Below are 17,271 nucleotides of genomic sequence, written 5' to 3' on the forward strand. Positions count from 1 at the left end.
ATTTCCAGGCTTGGGTATTTATATGCATTTTGTTTTCTTGCTCTAATCCTGCAGAAGTCCTTAAGATTTGAAACCATGTATTCCCTTAACAGCTTGACTTGCCCTTAATACCACAATATCTGGATGTCTACAGATTTTATTTTCTAGTTGCTTTTATAATTCTTAACATCTCAATCAGATGGGCAGCCTTACATTACGGTCCACCTTTCTTGCTGCTTCACTCCCTTACTCCCTCTCTCTCGCAGGCTGTCTCCCTCTCCCACTCACTCCCAACCCCCTTGCCCACTTCCTGCCCCCACTCTTCCCAGTGTGAGCCTTCTCTGCTTCCCCTGCCCCACACTTTCTTTTTTTCCTCTTCCCCCATGGCCATCAAGAAAGGAAAGTTCTTATACAGCCAGGAGGAGTAGAACTTGAGAGAAATCATGACCAAACTAGCTTCGTCTAATCCTCCCTCCTTGGACTTAGTAAGGAACACTGCAAGCGAGGGAAGTTGTCTGGCAGTGGTCTTTTGCACAAGCACACTTCCTGTCTGAGGAGGCATGATCAGCACAGAAGATACTGCTGAGGTCCAGGATTTGATTTTCATTCGACTTTTTGGTTGAAAGCAGCCTCAGACCAATATTTACCCCAAGTGACGTTTTGGGGAAAATTATGTGTAATATTTGGTCCCCAGTGAACAAATGGAAAGTATCTAGTCAGCAGGAGAAGGATAATGACTGTAGTGTGGTTGATATTGTGATTTTCAAAAGATGTTTGATCAAATGTCATTTAATAGACTGATTAGCAAAATTAAGGCCCATGAGATTAAAGGGACATTGGCAGTGTGGATGAGAAATTGACTATGGGACAGAAAGCAGAGAGTAGTGTTGAAGGCTTGAGGGAGGTGTGCAGTGCTTGGTTTGGTGTAAGCACCACTGCATTTTTCCTTATGTTAATGACATGGACTTTGGTACGAAAGGCATAATTTCAAAGTTTGTAAGTGATACAACACTTCGAAAGTGTAGTAGACATTAAGGAAGATAGTAGCTGATTTCATGAGAACGTAGGTAAAATGGGCAGAGATGTGGGAGATGAAATTAATGCAGAGAAGTGTGAAGTAATACATTTTAGAAAGAATGAGAGACAATATGAATGAAATGGTACAATTTTATGGGGCTACAGGACCAGACTAAAGGAGGATTATGTACTAAAATCTTTGAAGGTGGCAGGACAAGTTGATAAGGCTGTTCACATTTAGGATCTTTAGTTTCGTTAATAGAGGCATTGAGTTCAAAAGCAGTGATATTATACTGAACCTTTATAAACTGCTAGTTAAGCTTCAGCTGGAGGATTGCATCCAATACTGAGCATTATATGTTGGGAACAATGTCAAGGCCCTGGAGAGGGTGCAAAGATGTTTTACTAGCATGTTACCAGGGATGAAAGACTTCAGATACATGGGGAGATGAAAGAAGCTGGGAAGTTTAAGGAGAAATTCAGTTGGGACTTTGAAAATTATGATGGGTTTTGAACTATTTCCACTGTTACCAGGGTTGCTAATCAGATTTAAGGTAATTAGCAAATGAGCCAGAAGTGAGATCAGTTTTTTTACTCAGCTATGGTGTGTAAATACTACAAGCATAGACTGGTCAGTATTTCTGTGCTGTAGGCTCAATATAATTTGAGTGATATGGAATGCACTGCCTTAAGAGAGAGTCTTTTAATGGAGACATGGTTCATTTCTACTTGTTCTCTATTATTACAAGATTAATTGCATTTCTGTAATGACTTAAAAATTTAGGCTGTTTCATATATAAACTAAAATAATCTAAAATGTATAGATGGCGACGTCAATTGAATAAGTCAGGTTAGTGCCCAGATGCAGTCAGGACGCCATCACCTAACCATATGTAATCAACTTGTACAAAATACCATTGCCCCGTTAATCAAAACTTGGATATTATATTCCACAGGTGCATATTGTATTTCTCCATTAGAGAAAAGATCTAAGAAGCTTTGGTATTTAGTCAGTTATCTGTATATTAAAAGCCTTGCCTACTAGTTATAAAATTCAGCATTCATCTCATTGCTTTATTCTAGATACCATACAACTAAACAGTAATTGTGTTTAATTAACTTGATTTGAGTTTTTGATGAGGTAACAGAGAGGGTTGATGAGGATAATGCAGTTGGTGCGGTGTACATGGACTTCCAAAAGGCATTTGATAAAGTGCCACATAACAAGCTTGTCATCAAGGTTGAGGCCCATGGGATAATAAGGACAGTGGCAGCATGGATAAAAAGTTGGATGAGTGACAGGAAATGGTAAACTGTTGTTTTTTCGGACAGGAGGAGGGTATACAGTGTTATCCCCCTGAGTACTGGGACCATTGCTTTTATTGTCTGGGTGTACAGGGCACAATTTCAAAATTTGCTGATGAGACAAAAACTTGGAAGTATTGTGAACTGTGAGGCGGATAATGATAGACTTCAAGAGGATATAGACAAGTGGGGTGGACACGTGGCAGATAAAATTTAATGCTGAGAAACATGAAGTGGATACGTCTTGGTAGGATGAATGAGGAGAGGCAATATAAACAATAGGGTACAGTTCTAAAGAGGGTACAGTAACGAAGAGACTTAGGGGTATATGTGCACAAATCATTGGAGGTTGAAAAAGTAATTCAAAAAACATGTGGGATTTTGGGCTTTGTAAATCAAAGCATAGAGTATAAAAGTAAGTAAGTTCTGATGAACCTTTGGAAAGCATTGATTTGGCCTCAACTGGAGTACTGTGCCCAATTCTGGACACCACTTTAGGAAGGAGGTGAAGGCTTCAGAGAGGGTACAGAAAAATTTATGAGAATGGCTTCACGGATGAAGGACTTAAGGTACAAGGATAGATTGGAGAAGATGGAGTTGTTCTTCTTGGAGACGAGAAGGTTGAGAGGAGATTTGATAGAGGTGTTCAAAATCATGAAAGATCTAGGCCAGGGGTTCCCAAGCTGGGAGTCGCAACCCCAAATAGGGTCATAGAGTTCACTTTTGGGGTTGCAAGCTCCCCCTCCTTCAAGTAGTAATGGCAACTGTGGAGAGGAGGCAACTCAGTCTGGAGGCACTGACGGGTCAGCCCCGGACCCACTGGATCAATTCTGCCAAATAGCACAGAGTGGGCGCTGAGCCCATGTGCTCATTAACTTCAGAAACCACTTACAGCATTGAGTTCGAGCGATCCCGGGATGTTTGTGCACCCACTTGGTGTAGCTAGAAGCCGGCAAAGTGTAACTCAGTCACTGAGTGTGGGATAAACTGGGAGGTCACGCGGCTGAGTGAGGAAGATGAGTGGCGGCGTCACGATTTACTGTGTTTCTGCTTCTGTCTGCCTGTTGTACAGGCTCCTTACCCCGGGCCAGCAACTCTACTTCATAAGTGCTGGCAAATAGACCAAAAATGGGGGAAGGGGAGAGGGACTAGTGAGTGACTGGGCGGGGTGGGGCAGGGGTGTTGGGAAGATTGTCTGCTGACTGAGTACGGGGAGGGAGGTTTGAGAAGGGGAGCTGTTGAGTCGGGGGAGGGTTGTTGAGGAGAGTGGTATGTGTGTGTATGGTGGCGGGAAGGGGTCATTACAATGGGTCTGCAGGATTTGGGGAGGAAGGGGGCTTCACTGAGTCTTCGGTCATCAGGGAATGTGGAGAGTTTGGCTGAAACTTACATGAGTTCATAAAATAATAACATTTTTATGAAGTGCTTTAAAACATATTTTCATATTTATATAATGTATTATTTACTATATGTTAATCTCTAATGTGAACTTTGATAAGAATGTTACTGTGCTACTTAATTGCTGTTTTGTTTATGCTGATGCCTTGGGATCATGTTAATGTTTTTGTATTAAAATGGGGTCACATTGGAAAATAGTTTGAGGAGCATTGGTCTAGGCAGAGTAGATAGGGTGAAACTGGAAGTTTTCAGAACCAGAGGACACCGATTTAAAGTGGTTGGCAAAACACTTATTACGCAGTGAGTGGTTAGAACCTGGAATGCACTGCCTGAGAGGATGTAGAGGTTGATTCAATTATATAGAGATGTCTTAAACACTACATGCTTGTAAAAACATAGTTTTTTGTTTTGTTTACATCTGTTTACTTCTGTTTTTAATGGTGTTTTTCCATCTATCCGATGCTCAATCAAGTTTCCCTTCTAATTGCAGCCGTATTAGAACAAGGGTGGCAGGCAGATCCATCTACACGAATGGTTGTACCCAAAAAGACAGGTAGGTGGTGCTGTTGCTCTACATTTTTATAAGTGTTGTTGCAGTGTAAAAAGAGTTGCCTTTCAGCGAATGGAAAGATGTCTTTATACTTTGCATGTAAATCATTTCCCCTAAAGCAAGCTGACAGAAATCGTCTGGTTTAGCTTAAAAAAAAACCTTTTAAGTTACATCTGCATCTGATTGCATCTCTAAATTGCTTATTTTTTTTTTGTTTATCTTGCTTCCTGGAGTCGCATTTCATGGGTTGGCTGTAAAGAAATCCAATGAGAAAGTCACCTTCTCAAGTTTACTTAGTGACTTCAATGTGACTTTTAAACAGCCTTCCATAAGATGGCTTTAAATGTGTTGATGGATTTTCTTCCTGCATCCATGTGATTGCAATTAAACAGATGTTTTGCACACGTAATTTAATTAATGATTATTTTCCTGGGATAAAGAAAACCGAATGAATACTGTGCATAGACAGAAAACAAACTTGCTTTTTGTGCTTGATTTGTCTTTTCCCATTTATCCTGAGCATCTGCTGCTAAACTTAGCCTATTTAAGCTGAACACCTAAAAAAAAGTGTCCATTATATTCATTTGAACCCCCACATTATAAATGGTAATATTAGCATCAATGTGTAAAGTGAATCATTTGCTTTTTTTAAACAGAACCTCCCCCAGTACCACAGATTCCTAATGAACAACAGTTGGCCAGACTAACTGACTACGTGGCCTTCCTCGAGAATTGACAAACTCCAACCATCGAGAGAGAGAGAGAGACGAAACCCAGCCATGTCAGTTTCTTGTCTTGAGAATGACAGAGACTAGCAGAATTTCTGTGTATGCTAACCTTGACTAAAAGGAGACTCTTAAAGTTGCTCTTGAATGTTCTTGTAAATATCAATGTCACTAAATTAAAAGCCCTCTCCAGGGGATATCTAGTATTTTCCGCAAAGTGCTTTTTTTTGAATCTCACTGACTGGCCTTCAGAAAAGCCAACTGAATTCCACCCACGTTATGGAATCTGAAACTTCCTGCTTTACTTTGAGTTTATCCAGTGATTTGGACTGTTTATTCATAAGCAAACACACGTCTGCATAATGCAGTTGTGCACAAGGTCTTCTGTTAGCTTGTTTTACTTTTGGTAGCTTGTGTTTTTAGCAAGCTACAATAATAATTAGTAAGAGCCTTTTTTTCCCTAGTTATTCGTATTGGTCCAGGGTAATATAATTCCCTGATCACTAATTAGTGGACCTTAAGTTTGAAACATTGAAAATCTACCAAAGTGGATAACTTCACACTTATTCACATTCTATTCCATCTGCCATGTTCTTGCCCGTTCACTTAGCCAGTTGAATCCACTTGAAGCCTCCGTGCATCCTCCTCACAACTTTCATTCCCACCTAGTTTTGTGTCATCAGCAAATTTAGAAATATTATATTTGGTCCCCACACCCAAATCATTTCTAGATTGTGAACAGCACTGATCGTTGCATACCCCACTAGTAACAGCCTGCGATCCTAAAAATGGTCAGTTTATTCCTACTGTGTTTTCTGTCTGCCAACCAATTCTCAATCCTTAGCAATACATTACCCTAATCCCATGTGGTCTAATTTTATTTACTAACCTACTGTGTGGGACTTTGTTGAAAGCCTCCTGAAAATCCAAATACACCACATCTACTGGTTCTCCTTTATCTATGCCAAGAGTAACATCTCAAAAAAAACTCCAACAGTATTGTCAAATATAATTTCCCTTTCATAAATCCATGTTGACTCTGTTCATTTAAATCTCATTATTTTGCAAGTGTCCAGTTACCACATCCTTCATAATAGATTCTAACATTTCTCTACTACTGATTTCACACTAACAGGTCTGTAGCTAATTGCTGAAAAAAGGCATGTTGTCTAGCAATCATCAGGACAATTTGCAATAATACCAAACGCAAAGGGAACAACAATTTATACTGCATGAGAAAAGAGGACTGATTGGTTGGCAAGTGGACTCTGGTTGATAGAGGCATTGTCATTGAGAATGCACTGGTTAACTGATGATTGACAGTTAACTGTTAAGCTTTGTTTAAAATCAAACCGGGCAGGTTGAATCTGGTCAAGGCATCAGCCTAGGGAATGGAGCAGAGAATGGCTATTGCCTATTTCATTTAGTTGAAAAAGCCATAATGTGTCTACATGTGGAATGATAACCACCAATGCATCCACTATCTCTATAGCCACCTCCTTCAATACTCTGTGATGCAGCTCATCTGATCCTGGGGATTTATCAACATTTAATCCAAATAATTTTTCATGTACTACCTCTTCATTGAAACTCATTTCTTTCGGTTCTTCATTTTCACTGGTCCCTTGGTTCCCTAGTATTTCTGGGAGATTTTCTGTATTTTCCTCCGTGAAGATAGACACAAAGTAATTCTGTAGTTTCTCCGCCATTTTCCTATTCTCCATTATAAATTCTCCTGTCTCTGCCTGTAATGGACCCATGTTTGTCCTTGCTAACCTTTTCCTTTTCACACACCTAAAGAAACTTTTACAGTCCACCTTTTATGTTACGCACTAGCTTGCATTCATATTCTTTTTTCCCTTTCTTTATCAATCTTTTGGACACCCTTTGCTGGATCCTGAATTTGCGCCAATCCTCGGGCTTACCACTTTTCCTGGCAACCTTATAAGCCACTTCCTTTGATCTAATGCAATCTTTAATTTATTTTATTTTCCACTGTTGATTCACCTTTCCTGTTGTGTTTTTGTGTCTTAGAGGAATGTATATTTGCTATAGATCGTGTAATACTTATTTAATTACTACCCTTTGCCTGTCTACTGTCAAATCTTTTAATGTATTTTCCCAAATCCCCATTGCCAACTTACCCCATTTACCTTCATAACCTCCTTTGTTCAGATTTAGGACCCTAGTTTCAGAATGAACGATATCACTTTCAAACTTAATATAAAACTCTATCATATTATGGTCACTATTCCCTAATGGCTCCTTTACAGCAAGGTTATTGATTAGCCCTTCCACTTGGGCAGGACAAACAAGCACAGGAATACACAATGAATGGTAGGACCTGGGAAGTACCGAGGATCAGAGGGACCTTGGTGTGCATGTCTACCGGTCCCTTAAGGTAGCAGGACAGGTAGATAAGGTGGTTTAGAATGGGGTACTTGCCTTTATTAGGGGAGGCATAGAATATAAGAGCAGGGAGGTTATGCTGGAACTGTATAAAATGCTGGTTAGGCCACAGCTAGAGTATTGGAATCCGCATTATAGGAATGATGTGATTGCACTAGAGAGAGTGCAGAGGAGATTTACCAGGATATTGCCTGGGCTGGAGAGTTTTAGTTATGAGGAGAGATTGGATAGACTGGGGTTATTTTCCCTGGAGCAGAGGAGATTGAGGGGGGACATGATTGAGGCGTATAAAATTATGAGGGGCATGGATAGGGAGGAAGAAACTTTTCCCTTTGGTGGAGGGATCAATAACCAGGGGGCATAGATTTGAGGTCAGGGGCAGGAGGTTTAGAGGGGATGTGAGGAAGAATTTTTTCACCCAGAGGGTGGTGGGAATCTGGAACTCACTGCCTGAAAGGGTGGTAAAGGCAGATATCCTCATAACATTTAAGAAGTATTTGGATGTGCTATAGGCCACAGCTAGAGTATTGCATGCAGTTATGGAATCTGCATTATGGAAGGATGTGATTGCATTAGAGAGAGTGCAGAGGAAATTTACCAAGATGTTGCCTGGGCTGGAGAGTTTTAGTTATGAGGAGAGATTGGATCAACTGGGGTTATTTTCCCTGGAGCAGAGGAGATTGAGGGGAGACATGATTGAGGTGTATAAACTTATGAGGGGCATAGATGGGGTAGACAGGAAGGAACTTTTCCCCTTGGTGGAGGGATCAATAACCAGGGGGCATAGATTTGAGGTCAGGGGCAGGAGGTTTAGAGGGGATGTAAGGAAGAATTTTTTCACCCAGAGGGTGGTGGGAATCTGGAACTCACTGCCTGAAAGGGTGGTAAAGGCAGATATCCTCATAACATTTAAGAAGTATTTGGATGTGCACTTGCGATGCCATGGCATACAAGGCTATGGGCCTAGTGCTGGAAAATGAGATTAGAATAGCTAGGAACTTGCTCGACCAGCGCAGACTCGATGGGCCTTTTTCTGTGCTGTAGACCTCTATGACTCTATTAGATAGCACTGAATCTAAAATAGACTGATCCCTAGTCGGTTCCTCAGCATACTACTCCAGAAACCATCTTGTACACATTCCAGGTAAAGTCATCCTCCATATCATTAGTGCAAATTAGGTTTACCTAGTCTATATGGAAATTGAAGTTACCCATTACTGTATCACACACATTACATGCATCTCTAATTTATACCGTGCCCAACATTACTACAGCTTGATAGCCTGTAAACAACTCCCACCAATGTTTGCTGCCCCTTGCTATTTCCTAGTTCCACCAAAACCAATCCTACATCTTGATCTAAGGTCCTCTCTCACTAATGTACTGATTTCAGCCCTTATTAACCGTGGTATACAGCCTCCTTTTCCCTTCCGCCTAAATGATGAATATCCCTGAATATTCAGCTCCCAGCCCTGGTCATCCTGTAACCACGTCCCTGCAATGCAATTAAATCGTACCCATTACCTCTATTTGCGCCTTCAAATCATCTGCTATGATTCAATCATCAAATGATCTACCATTATCAAATCATGCTGTGTGCATTCAGATAAAGTATCCTTAACGTGTGCCTTTTTAACATTATTCCGCATTCTTATCCTATTTAATGCTTGCATCTGTTTTGTCTGCCTCCTAATTTTGCTTACTACTCTTCTACTTCCTGTTATCAGTTTTGCTTCCCTCCAATCTGGCCTCCCTTTCAGGTTCCTAGCGCCTTGCCAATCAAGTTTAAACATTCTCCAACAGCACTTGCAAATCTCCCTGGTTGTGCTAAGGTGCAACCTGTCCATTGTGTACTGGTCCCACCAGCCTCAGAACCAGTCGTAATGCCCTCCTTCCTGCATCAATTCTCCAGCCATGTATTCAATCGCACAATCCTCCTATTCCTCTGTCCATTATCACATGGCACTGGGGTGATTACTGCTTTTGAGGTCCTGCTTTTTAATTCCTTTCCTAACTCCCTTAATTCTGCTTTCAGGACTTCAACCCTCTTCCTATCTATGTCATTGGTACCAATGTGAATAATGGCCTCTATTTACCCTCTCCCAAAAGAATGTCCTGCAGCTGCTCTGTGACATCCTTGACCCTGGCAACAGGGAGGCAACACACCATCCTGGAATCATGTCTATGACCGAGGAACCACCTGTCTGTTACCTTAACTAACAAATCTTAATTCCTCTCTGGCCACGGTGGAGGTGCCAGAGGACTGGAGAACAGCTAATGTGGTTCCGCTATTTAAGAAGGGTTGTAGAGATAAGCCAGGGAACTACAGGCCAGTGAGTCTCACGTCAGTGGTAGGGAAACTATTGGAGAAAATTCTGAAGGAGAGAATCTATCTCCACTTGGAGAGGCAAGGTTTGATCAGGGATAGTCAGCATAGCTTTGTCAGAGGGAGGTCATGCCTAACAAATTTGATTAAATCTTTTGAGGAGCTGACCAGGTGTGTGGATGAGGGTAGTGCAGTTCATGTAGTTTATGTGGATTTCAGCAAAGACTTTGACAAGTTCCCACATGGGAGACTTCTAAAGAAGGCAAATGCACATGGGATACAGGGTAATTTGATAAGGTGGGTTCAAAATTGGCTTAGTTGTGGGAGGCAGAGGGTGATGACAGAAAGATGCTTTAGTGACTGGAAGCCAGTGTCCAGTGGTGTACCACAGGGATCTGTGCTCGGTCCCCTATTATTTGTCATTTATATAAACAACATAGATGACTATGTAGGGGGTAGGATTAGTAAGTTGCGGATGACACAAAGATTGGCCGGGTGGTTAACAGTGAGGTTGAGTGTCTTGGGCTACAGGAAGATATAGACAGGATGGTCAAATGGGCAGATAAGTGGCAGATGGAATTTAACCCTGAAAAGTGTGAGGTGATACACTTTGGAAAGAGTAATTTGACAAGGAGGTATTCAATGAACGGCATGGCACTGGGAAGTTCTGAGGAACAAAGGGACCTTGGCGTGTGTGTCCATAGATCTGTGAAGGCGGAGGGGCATGTTAGTGGGGTGGTGAAGAAGGCATATGGGACACTTGCCTTTATCAATCGAGGCATAGATTACAAAAGTAGGGAGGTCATGTAGGAGTTGTGTAGAACCTTGGTGATGCAGTTCTGGTCACCACATTATAGGCAGGATGTGATTGCACTGGAGAGGGTGCAGAGGAGATTCACCACAATGTTGCCTGGGATGAAACATTTAAGTTATGAAGAGAGGTTGGATAGACTTGGGTTGTTTTCATTGGAGCAGAGAAGACTGAGGGGTGACCTGATCAAGGTGTACAAGATTGAGGGGCATGGACAGGGTGGATAGGGAGCAGCTGTTCCCCTTAGTTGAAGGGTCAGTCACGAGGGGACATAAGTTCAAGGTGAGGGGCAGGAGATTTAGGGGGGATGTGAAGAAAAACATTTTTACCCAGAGGGTGGTGACGGTCTGGAATGCACTGCCTGGGAGGGTGGTGGAGGCAGATTGCCTCACATCCTTTAAAAAGTACCTGGATGAGCACTTGGCACGTCATAACATTGAAGGCTATGGGCCAAGTGCTGGTAATTGGGATTAGGCAGGTAGGTCAGGTGTTTCTCACATGTCAGTGCAGACTCGATGGGCCGAAGGGCCTCTTCTGCATGCTGTGATTCTGTGAAAATCTCCTTCCACCATTGCCTTTTCACCCTTCTTTCTCCCCTCCTGTCCAGCTGAGTAACCCATGGTGCCATGGACTTGGCTTGGCTCTTGCTGCTCTTCTCTGAGGAACCGTTGCCCTAGCCAGTATCCAAAATGGAAAACTGATTAGCAAGTGAGATCGACTCAGGGGACTCCTGCATTACCTGTCTGATTCTCTTAGGTTGCCATTTCTGCCTGCATGCTCCTAACCTGCAATGTGGCCATCTCCCTAAACATGCTATCCATGTAGTCCTTTCCCTTGCAGATGCACCACAGTGACTCCAGCCGCTGCTCCAGTTCAGAAACTCGCTCTGGGTTTTGCAGCTGGTGACACCTACTACAGACATGTTTGTCTAGGATGCATCTATGACTTGCAACATACCATAGGAGGCACATTCCACTTGGCCTTGCCATACCTTAACTTTACAAACTATTTATTATAAATAGAATAATTTACCAGTTACTCGCCAATCAACTTTTTCCACTGCACTGATGTAAGAATCAAATACTGGAGGGTGAAAATGGTAGAAAAAGATAGGAGCACCTCCTTTCCCTCTTCTTCAAACTCCCTCATTCACCAAACTCCTAGTTTTTCTCAGTTCAAGCTGCACTCAAGGCATTTGGGAAGTTGAAACATAAGTCCAGATTGACGTTAAGCAGTATTCTGAAATCCACTAGTGAAGAGGAAAGAGTCAGCTGCATCCTTTTGTAGACGGCAGAGAAAGGATTAGATTTGTTTAATAGCTGTGAGATCAGTGAGGATGACAGTAAAAACCCAGAGAATCAAAAAAAGATCAGCACACATCTCCAGCCAAAGTCAAACTGTCAAATCCATCAATATGAATTTCCAAGCCTGAGGCAGGAACCAGGTGAGCCTGTTGACAATTTCTTAATGGCACAGAGAAATGTAACCAGCAAATGTAAATCAAGGAAATGGATGAAAGCCTGGTAGATCAGTTGATTTGGGGCTCTGGTGCACAAAAAGCTTTGACTAGACAGGACAAGTTTACAATATCACAGGTTGTTAACACTGCCAGAGCACATGAAGCAACAGCTAGACAGATGAAGATGCCTAAATGGCTACCCTTCAATTAAGTCAAGAGAAAGGGTTGATGCAGTGAAACAGCAACAAAAGAATACACACCAGACAGAAAGATGTGCAAAAGCTGTGGGTGTCCACAAGTTCACTGACAGAAGGAAATGTCCCACATATGGATCAAATTGCAGAGCTTGTGGAAAATCAAATCACTGGGAAAAGATGTACAGAACAAAAAAAAACATATGATAAAGGAGTTACCAGAGACAGAACAAGAGGGTAAATGAAAAGGAATGGAAACAAAAACATCTATATCCTGGAAGATGTTGATGAGTTTGAGGATACAAAAGACGTATATACAACTGCATGAAACGTCTGGATGCAACATTTCCTGGTGAAAAGAAATTCATACAATCATTCAGATCAGGAAGACGGTGAGAAATAAGCCTACAACTACAAATCTCAATCTGAAGCTGAAGCTTGACACTGGAGTACAGAGTAACATCATCCTGCTCAGACTATACCAGAAGATCGTTTCTGACATTTTGTAAGAAAATGGTTATACAAAGAAAGATGTCCTGAAACCAAACAATGTCATGCTAACAACATATCATGGAACTGAGATGCAACAGCTAGGAACAGCCAAATCAGAGGGACACACAAAGGAAAAGATATTACCTGCATGTTCTATGTCACAGAAACAGATAGTCCTGCTACCCTGGGGTTGAGCAGTTACAAAGAACTGTAGCTGATCTCTAAACCATGAGATGAAAGAGGCATCACTGAGGATTATAGCAAGAAATGTATTCAGAGTGTGCTGATGAGATGGTCAGATGCTTTGAGGATTTTGAGGATCACATCATGATTGATCCAGAGATGAGGAAGCCGTTCAGTGTCCGTTATTCTCCAACTGGGAGAGCTGGAGAAGGGCCAACAACCAGGGCGAGAGGGGGGCTGGTGGATGCAGGGAAAAAAGAGTAATTCATCAAAAGGACCATTAAGTAGTGCCAAGCAGCAGAGTTAACCAATAAAACCCTTTTTGCCTTTTCACTTAAGCAGAGCTAGGGAAAGCGAGAGAGAGACTGGGCCCCAAGTCCTGATCACCAGCGAAAGGGTGGGGATGGAGTCGAGCTAAGGAGATGTGTTTAAGTAACACCTACCTTGTATTCGTTTCTGGCGGTACAAACTCAGTGCTTGCCTCAGCGGAATTCATACGAAAGCTGGGGTCAGAAGCGAGTTGTCTTTCAGCTTGGGCTTCCTCGCTTGCTTGCTGCAGTTCTGCCGAAGGGCCATGGAGGCTCGAAACGTTGACTGATTTCTTCTCCGCCGATGCTGCCAGACTTGCTGAGTTTTTCCAGGTAATTCTGTTTTTGTTTTGTTTTGGATTTCCAGCATCCGCAGTAGCTTTTAGCTTTTTGTTTTTATCTCTGGGCTTCCTCCTCTCCTGGCCTGCTTTGTGGATAGCTTTTTTGGGGAGTGGGTCAGGATAGAGCAGTCTATGTGTGTGTCCGGCTCACTCCCAGTCTCAGGGTTCTCATTCTCACCCACTCACTCAGCCAGATTCACTCTCTCACGCAGACTCACTCATTCGCACAGGCTCAGAGTCTCACTCATTCAGAATCTCACTCATTCAGACTTACTCACTTACATACTCACTCAGACTTACTTACACAGACACACTCACAACACACTCACTCAGTCTCACTCACTCAATCAGACTCACTCTCAGACTCACTCAATCAGACTAATTTACTCCTCACACAGAGACTCACTAACACAGGCTTACTTGCTTACTTACACAGACTCATTCACACAGACTCTCTCACTCACACAGTCACAATGTCTCACTCAGACTCACTCCCCACCCGGGCCTGTGAAGTTTGGACATCTACTGCTGAAGAGGTATTCTTGACGCAGTGAAGGGCCATGCTCCCTCACTCCGTCCTCTCTGGGACCACTGCTGCAACTCTGTTGTTCCTTGTGGCCTCCCCATTCCACTCCTCCAGTTTCAGCCCTGTGCTCCTTTAGGGGGCTGGCACCTGTATGGAGGGTGGGAGAGAGAAAGTATGGCTAAAGGTGGAAAGCGTGCGCGCTGTGGAAACGAGAAGCCACTCATCCTCCCGCTGCTTGCTGTTCATCTAATCAGAGACTTTCCTGAATTTGCTGCTGATAGACTCACTGGTGGGAGAGAAATGACCTGTGATTGGAGGAGTAGCTGCTTGCAGAATCTTTCAGTGAACTTACCCGTAGTTTGAACAGTGGTTCTGCAGGCCTGATGCAGAGGCTTGGTGGGCCGGGTTGTGGCCCACGGACCATAGGTTGGACAAGTCTGCTCTACCCTATTCAAACACGGGAAGAGATCACACAAGCACTGGCAGGGGCAAACATTTCAGCATGCTTGATGCAAGAAACAGACACAGGAACATGAAGCTTGATGGGGAATCTTCGCTGTGCCAACATTCAACACACCCTGTGTTTATCTTTTGGCCTTAAGGTGAGTAAATTGTGTTCCAGCAGAAAATAGGTGAGACATTCAAGGGATACCGATGATATCCAGATCTAAAGTGTAGATGAAAAGGATTATGACTACAATCTACATGAAGGAGGAAACCAGGAAAGCCGGGATCAAGCTAAACCCATCACGAAGGTGATGGAATGCCAGTTCTTTGCAATGGTATACACACCTAACAAAGTCAAGTCGAGTCCTGAAAAAGTCACAGCTCTGAGATGGAAAAAGAGAAGAGCTAGGACGTTTCATTGGCTTGATCCAACACATACTGCACATGTCAGGACCCACAGCAAACCACTCAGAGCTGATGAGAGATGTTGAGTACCAGTCACATGAGAGGAGTTTCAACAAACTCAAAAGCAGTACACAAGGGGGCAAAGTTGTCATACTACAACAAAGAGAAACATGTCACTCTGCAAGTTGATGCTTCTACAAAAGGACTGGAAGCAGCCCTGCTGCAAGAGGGAAAATTGATAGCATTTTCATCCAAAGTTCTAACATCAGCTGAGACCAGATATGCTGATATAAAAAGAGAGCTTTTGGCAGAGAGAACTTTTTCAAATATACATAAAGGCAACGTGGGTATGGGGAAATGTAAGCTCAGAATCAGGTGTGTGGTAGGCATCTAAAAAAGGCATCGAAAGAATTGTATTCTACATACTGTGTATTCCAGAAGTACACAGCTGAAATATAGCTACTGAAGTACCGCCCAGACTGCATACTGAGGGAGTGAATTTATTTGTGCACACTCAAGAATGGCATTCTCAGAGTAGCAGATGATTACTCAACATTTCTTTTATCAGCAAGGTAAAAGATTTGAGAGCTACAACAGTCATCTCAGCAGTATGAGTTCTGTTTGCTGAGCAAAGGATTCCTGGAATGAGTAATATGATAATGGAATCTCCAGGCAGTGTAAAGAATTTTCTGAGCAGTATGGGTTCAACATAATTACCTCATCACCACATTACCCAAGGGACATGATTTTATAGAAAGACACATCCAGACATTCAAGAAAGTCTTTACAAAATGCTGAGAGACAAAGGAAAACCCAAACCTTGCCATATTGTTATTCAGAGCTGCACCTTTCAAGGCTGGCATGATATTGCCTGCAGAGCTACTGTTACAATCTGAAACACAGAATCACAGGGCAGAAGAGGCCCTTCGGCCCATCGAGTCTGCACCGACACGTGAAAAACACCTGACCTACCTACCTAATCCCATTTACGAGCACTTGGCCCATAGCCTTGAATGTCATGACGTGCCAAGTGCTCATCCAGGTACTTTTTAAAGGATGTGAGGCAACCTACCTCCACCACCCTCCCAGGCAGTGAATTCCAGACCGTCACCACCCTTTGGGTAAAAAAGTTTTTCCTCACATCTCCCCTAAACCTCCTGCCCCTCACCTTGAACTTATGCCCCCTTGTGACTGACCCTTCAACTAAGAGGAACAGCTGCTCCCTATCCACCCTGTCCATGCCCCTCATAATCTTGTACACCTCGATCAGGTCGCCCCTCAGTCTTCTCTGCTCCAACGAAAACAACCCAAGTCTATCCAACCTCTCTTTATAACTTAAATGTTTCATCCCAGGCAACATCCTGGTGAATCTCCTCTGCACCCCCTCCAATGCAATCACATCCTTCCTATAATGTGGCGACCAGAACTGCACACAGTACTCCAGCTGTAGCCTCACTAAGGTTCTAAACAACTCCAACATGACCTCCCTACTTTTGTAATCTATGCCTCGATTGATAAAGGCAAGTGTCCCATATGCCTTCTTCACCACCCCACTAACATGCCTCTCTGCTTTCAGAGATCTATGGACACACACGCCAAGGTCCCTTTGTTCCTCAGAACTTCCCAGTGCCATGCCATTCATTGAATACTTCCTTGTCAAATTACTCCTTCCAAAGTGTATCACCTCACACTTTTCAGGGTTAAATTCCATCTGCCACTTATCTGCCCATTTGACCATCCCGTCTATATCTTCCTGTAGCCCAAGACACTCAACCTCACTGTTAACCACCCGGCCAATCTTTGTGTCATCCGCAAATTTACTAATCCTACCCCCCACATAGTTATCTATGTCGTTTATATAAATGACAAATAATAGGGTACCGAGCACAGATCCCTGTGGTATGCCACTGGACACTGGCTTCTAGTCACTAAAGCATCCTTCTGTCATCACCCTCTGCCTCCTACAACTAAGCCAATTTTGAATCCACCTTATCAAATTACCCTGTATCCCATGTGCATTTGCCTTCTTTATAAATCTCCCATGTGGGACCTTGTCAAAGTCTTTGCTGAAATCCATATAAACTACATCAGCTGCACAACCCTCATCTACACACCTGGTCACCTCCTCAAAAAATGCAATCAAATTTGTTAGGCGTGACCTCCCTCTGACAAAGCTATGCTGACTATCCCTGATCAAACCTTGCCTCTCCAAGTGGAGATAGATTCTCTCCTTCAGAATTTTCCCCAATAGTTTCCCTACCACTGACGTGAGACTCACTGGTCTGTAGTTCCCTGGCCTATCTCTACAAATATCTATAAATAGCGGAACCACATTAGCTGTTCTCCAGTCCTCTGGCACCTCCCCCGTGGCCAGAGAGGAATTAAAAATTTGGGTC

General features: G+C 42.9%; 1 protein-coding gene across 2 annotated transcripts in view; it reads left to right on the plus strand.

Moving 5' to 3' along the window:
• Window positions 1-5,180, plus strand: part of cops8 (COP9 signalosome subunit 8) — a 91,691-nt gene extending 86,511 nt beyond the window's left edge. For both annotated transcript variants that reach the window (XM_078551694.1, XM_078551695.1), the window contains exons 6-7: window positions 4,190-4,252; window positions 4,906-5,180. In XM_078551694.1, the coding sequence (XP_078407820.1) occupies window positions 4,190-4,252; window positions 4,906-4,985 (143 nt within the window). In that variant the 3' untranslated portion in view covers window positions 4,986-5,180. The remainder of the gene's footprint in view (window positions 1-4,189; window positions 4,253-4,905) is intronic.
• The last annotated feature ends 12,091 nt before the right edge of the window (window positions 5,181-17,271 follow it).

The sequence above is a fragment of the Cetorhinus maximus genome, chromosome 11, assembly GCF_964194155.1.
Source record: "Cetorhinus maximus chromosome 11, sCetMax3.hap1.1, whole genome shotgun sequence".
NCBI classification, from domain to species: domain Eukaryota; kingdom Metazoa; phylum Chordata; class Chondrichthyes; order Lamniformes; family Cetorhinidae; genus Cetorhinus; species Cetorhinus maximus.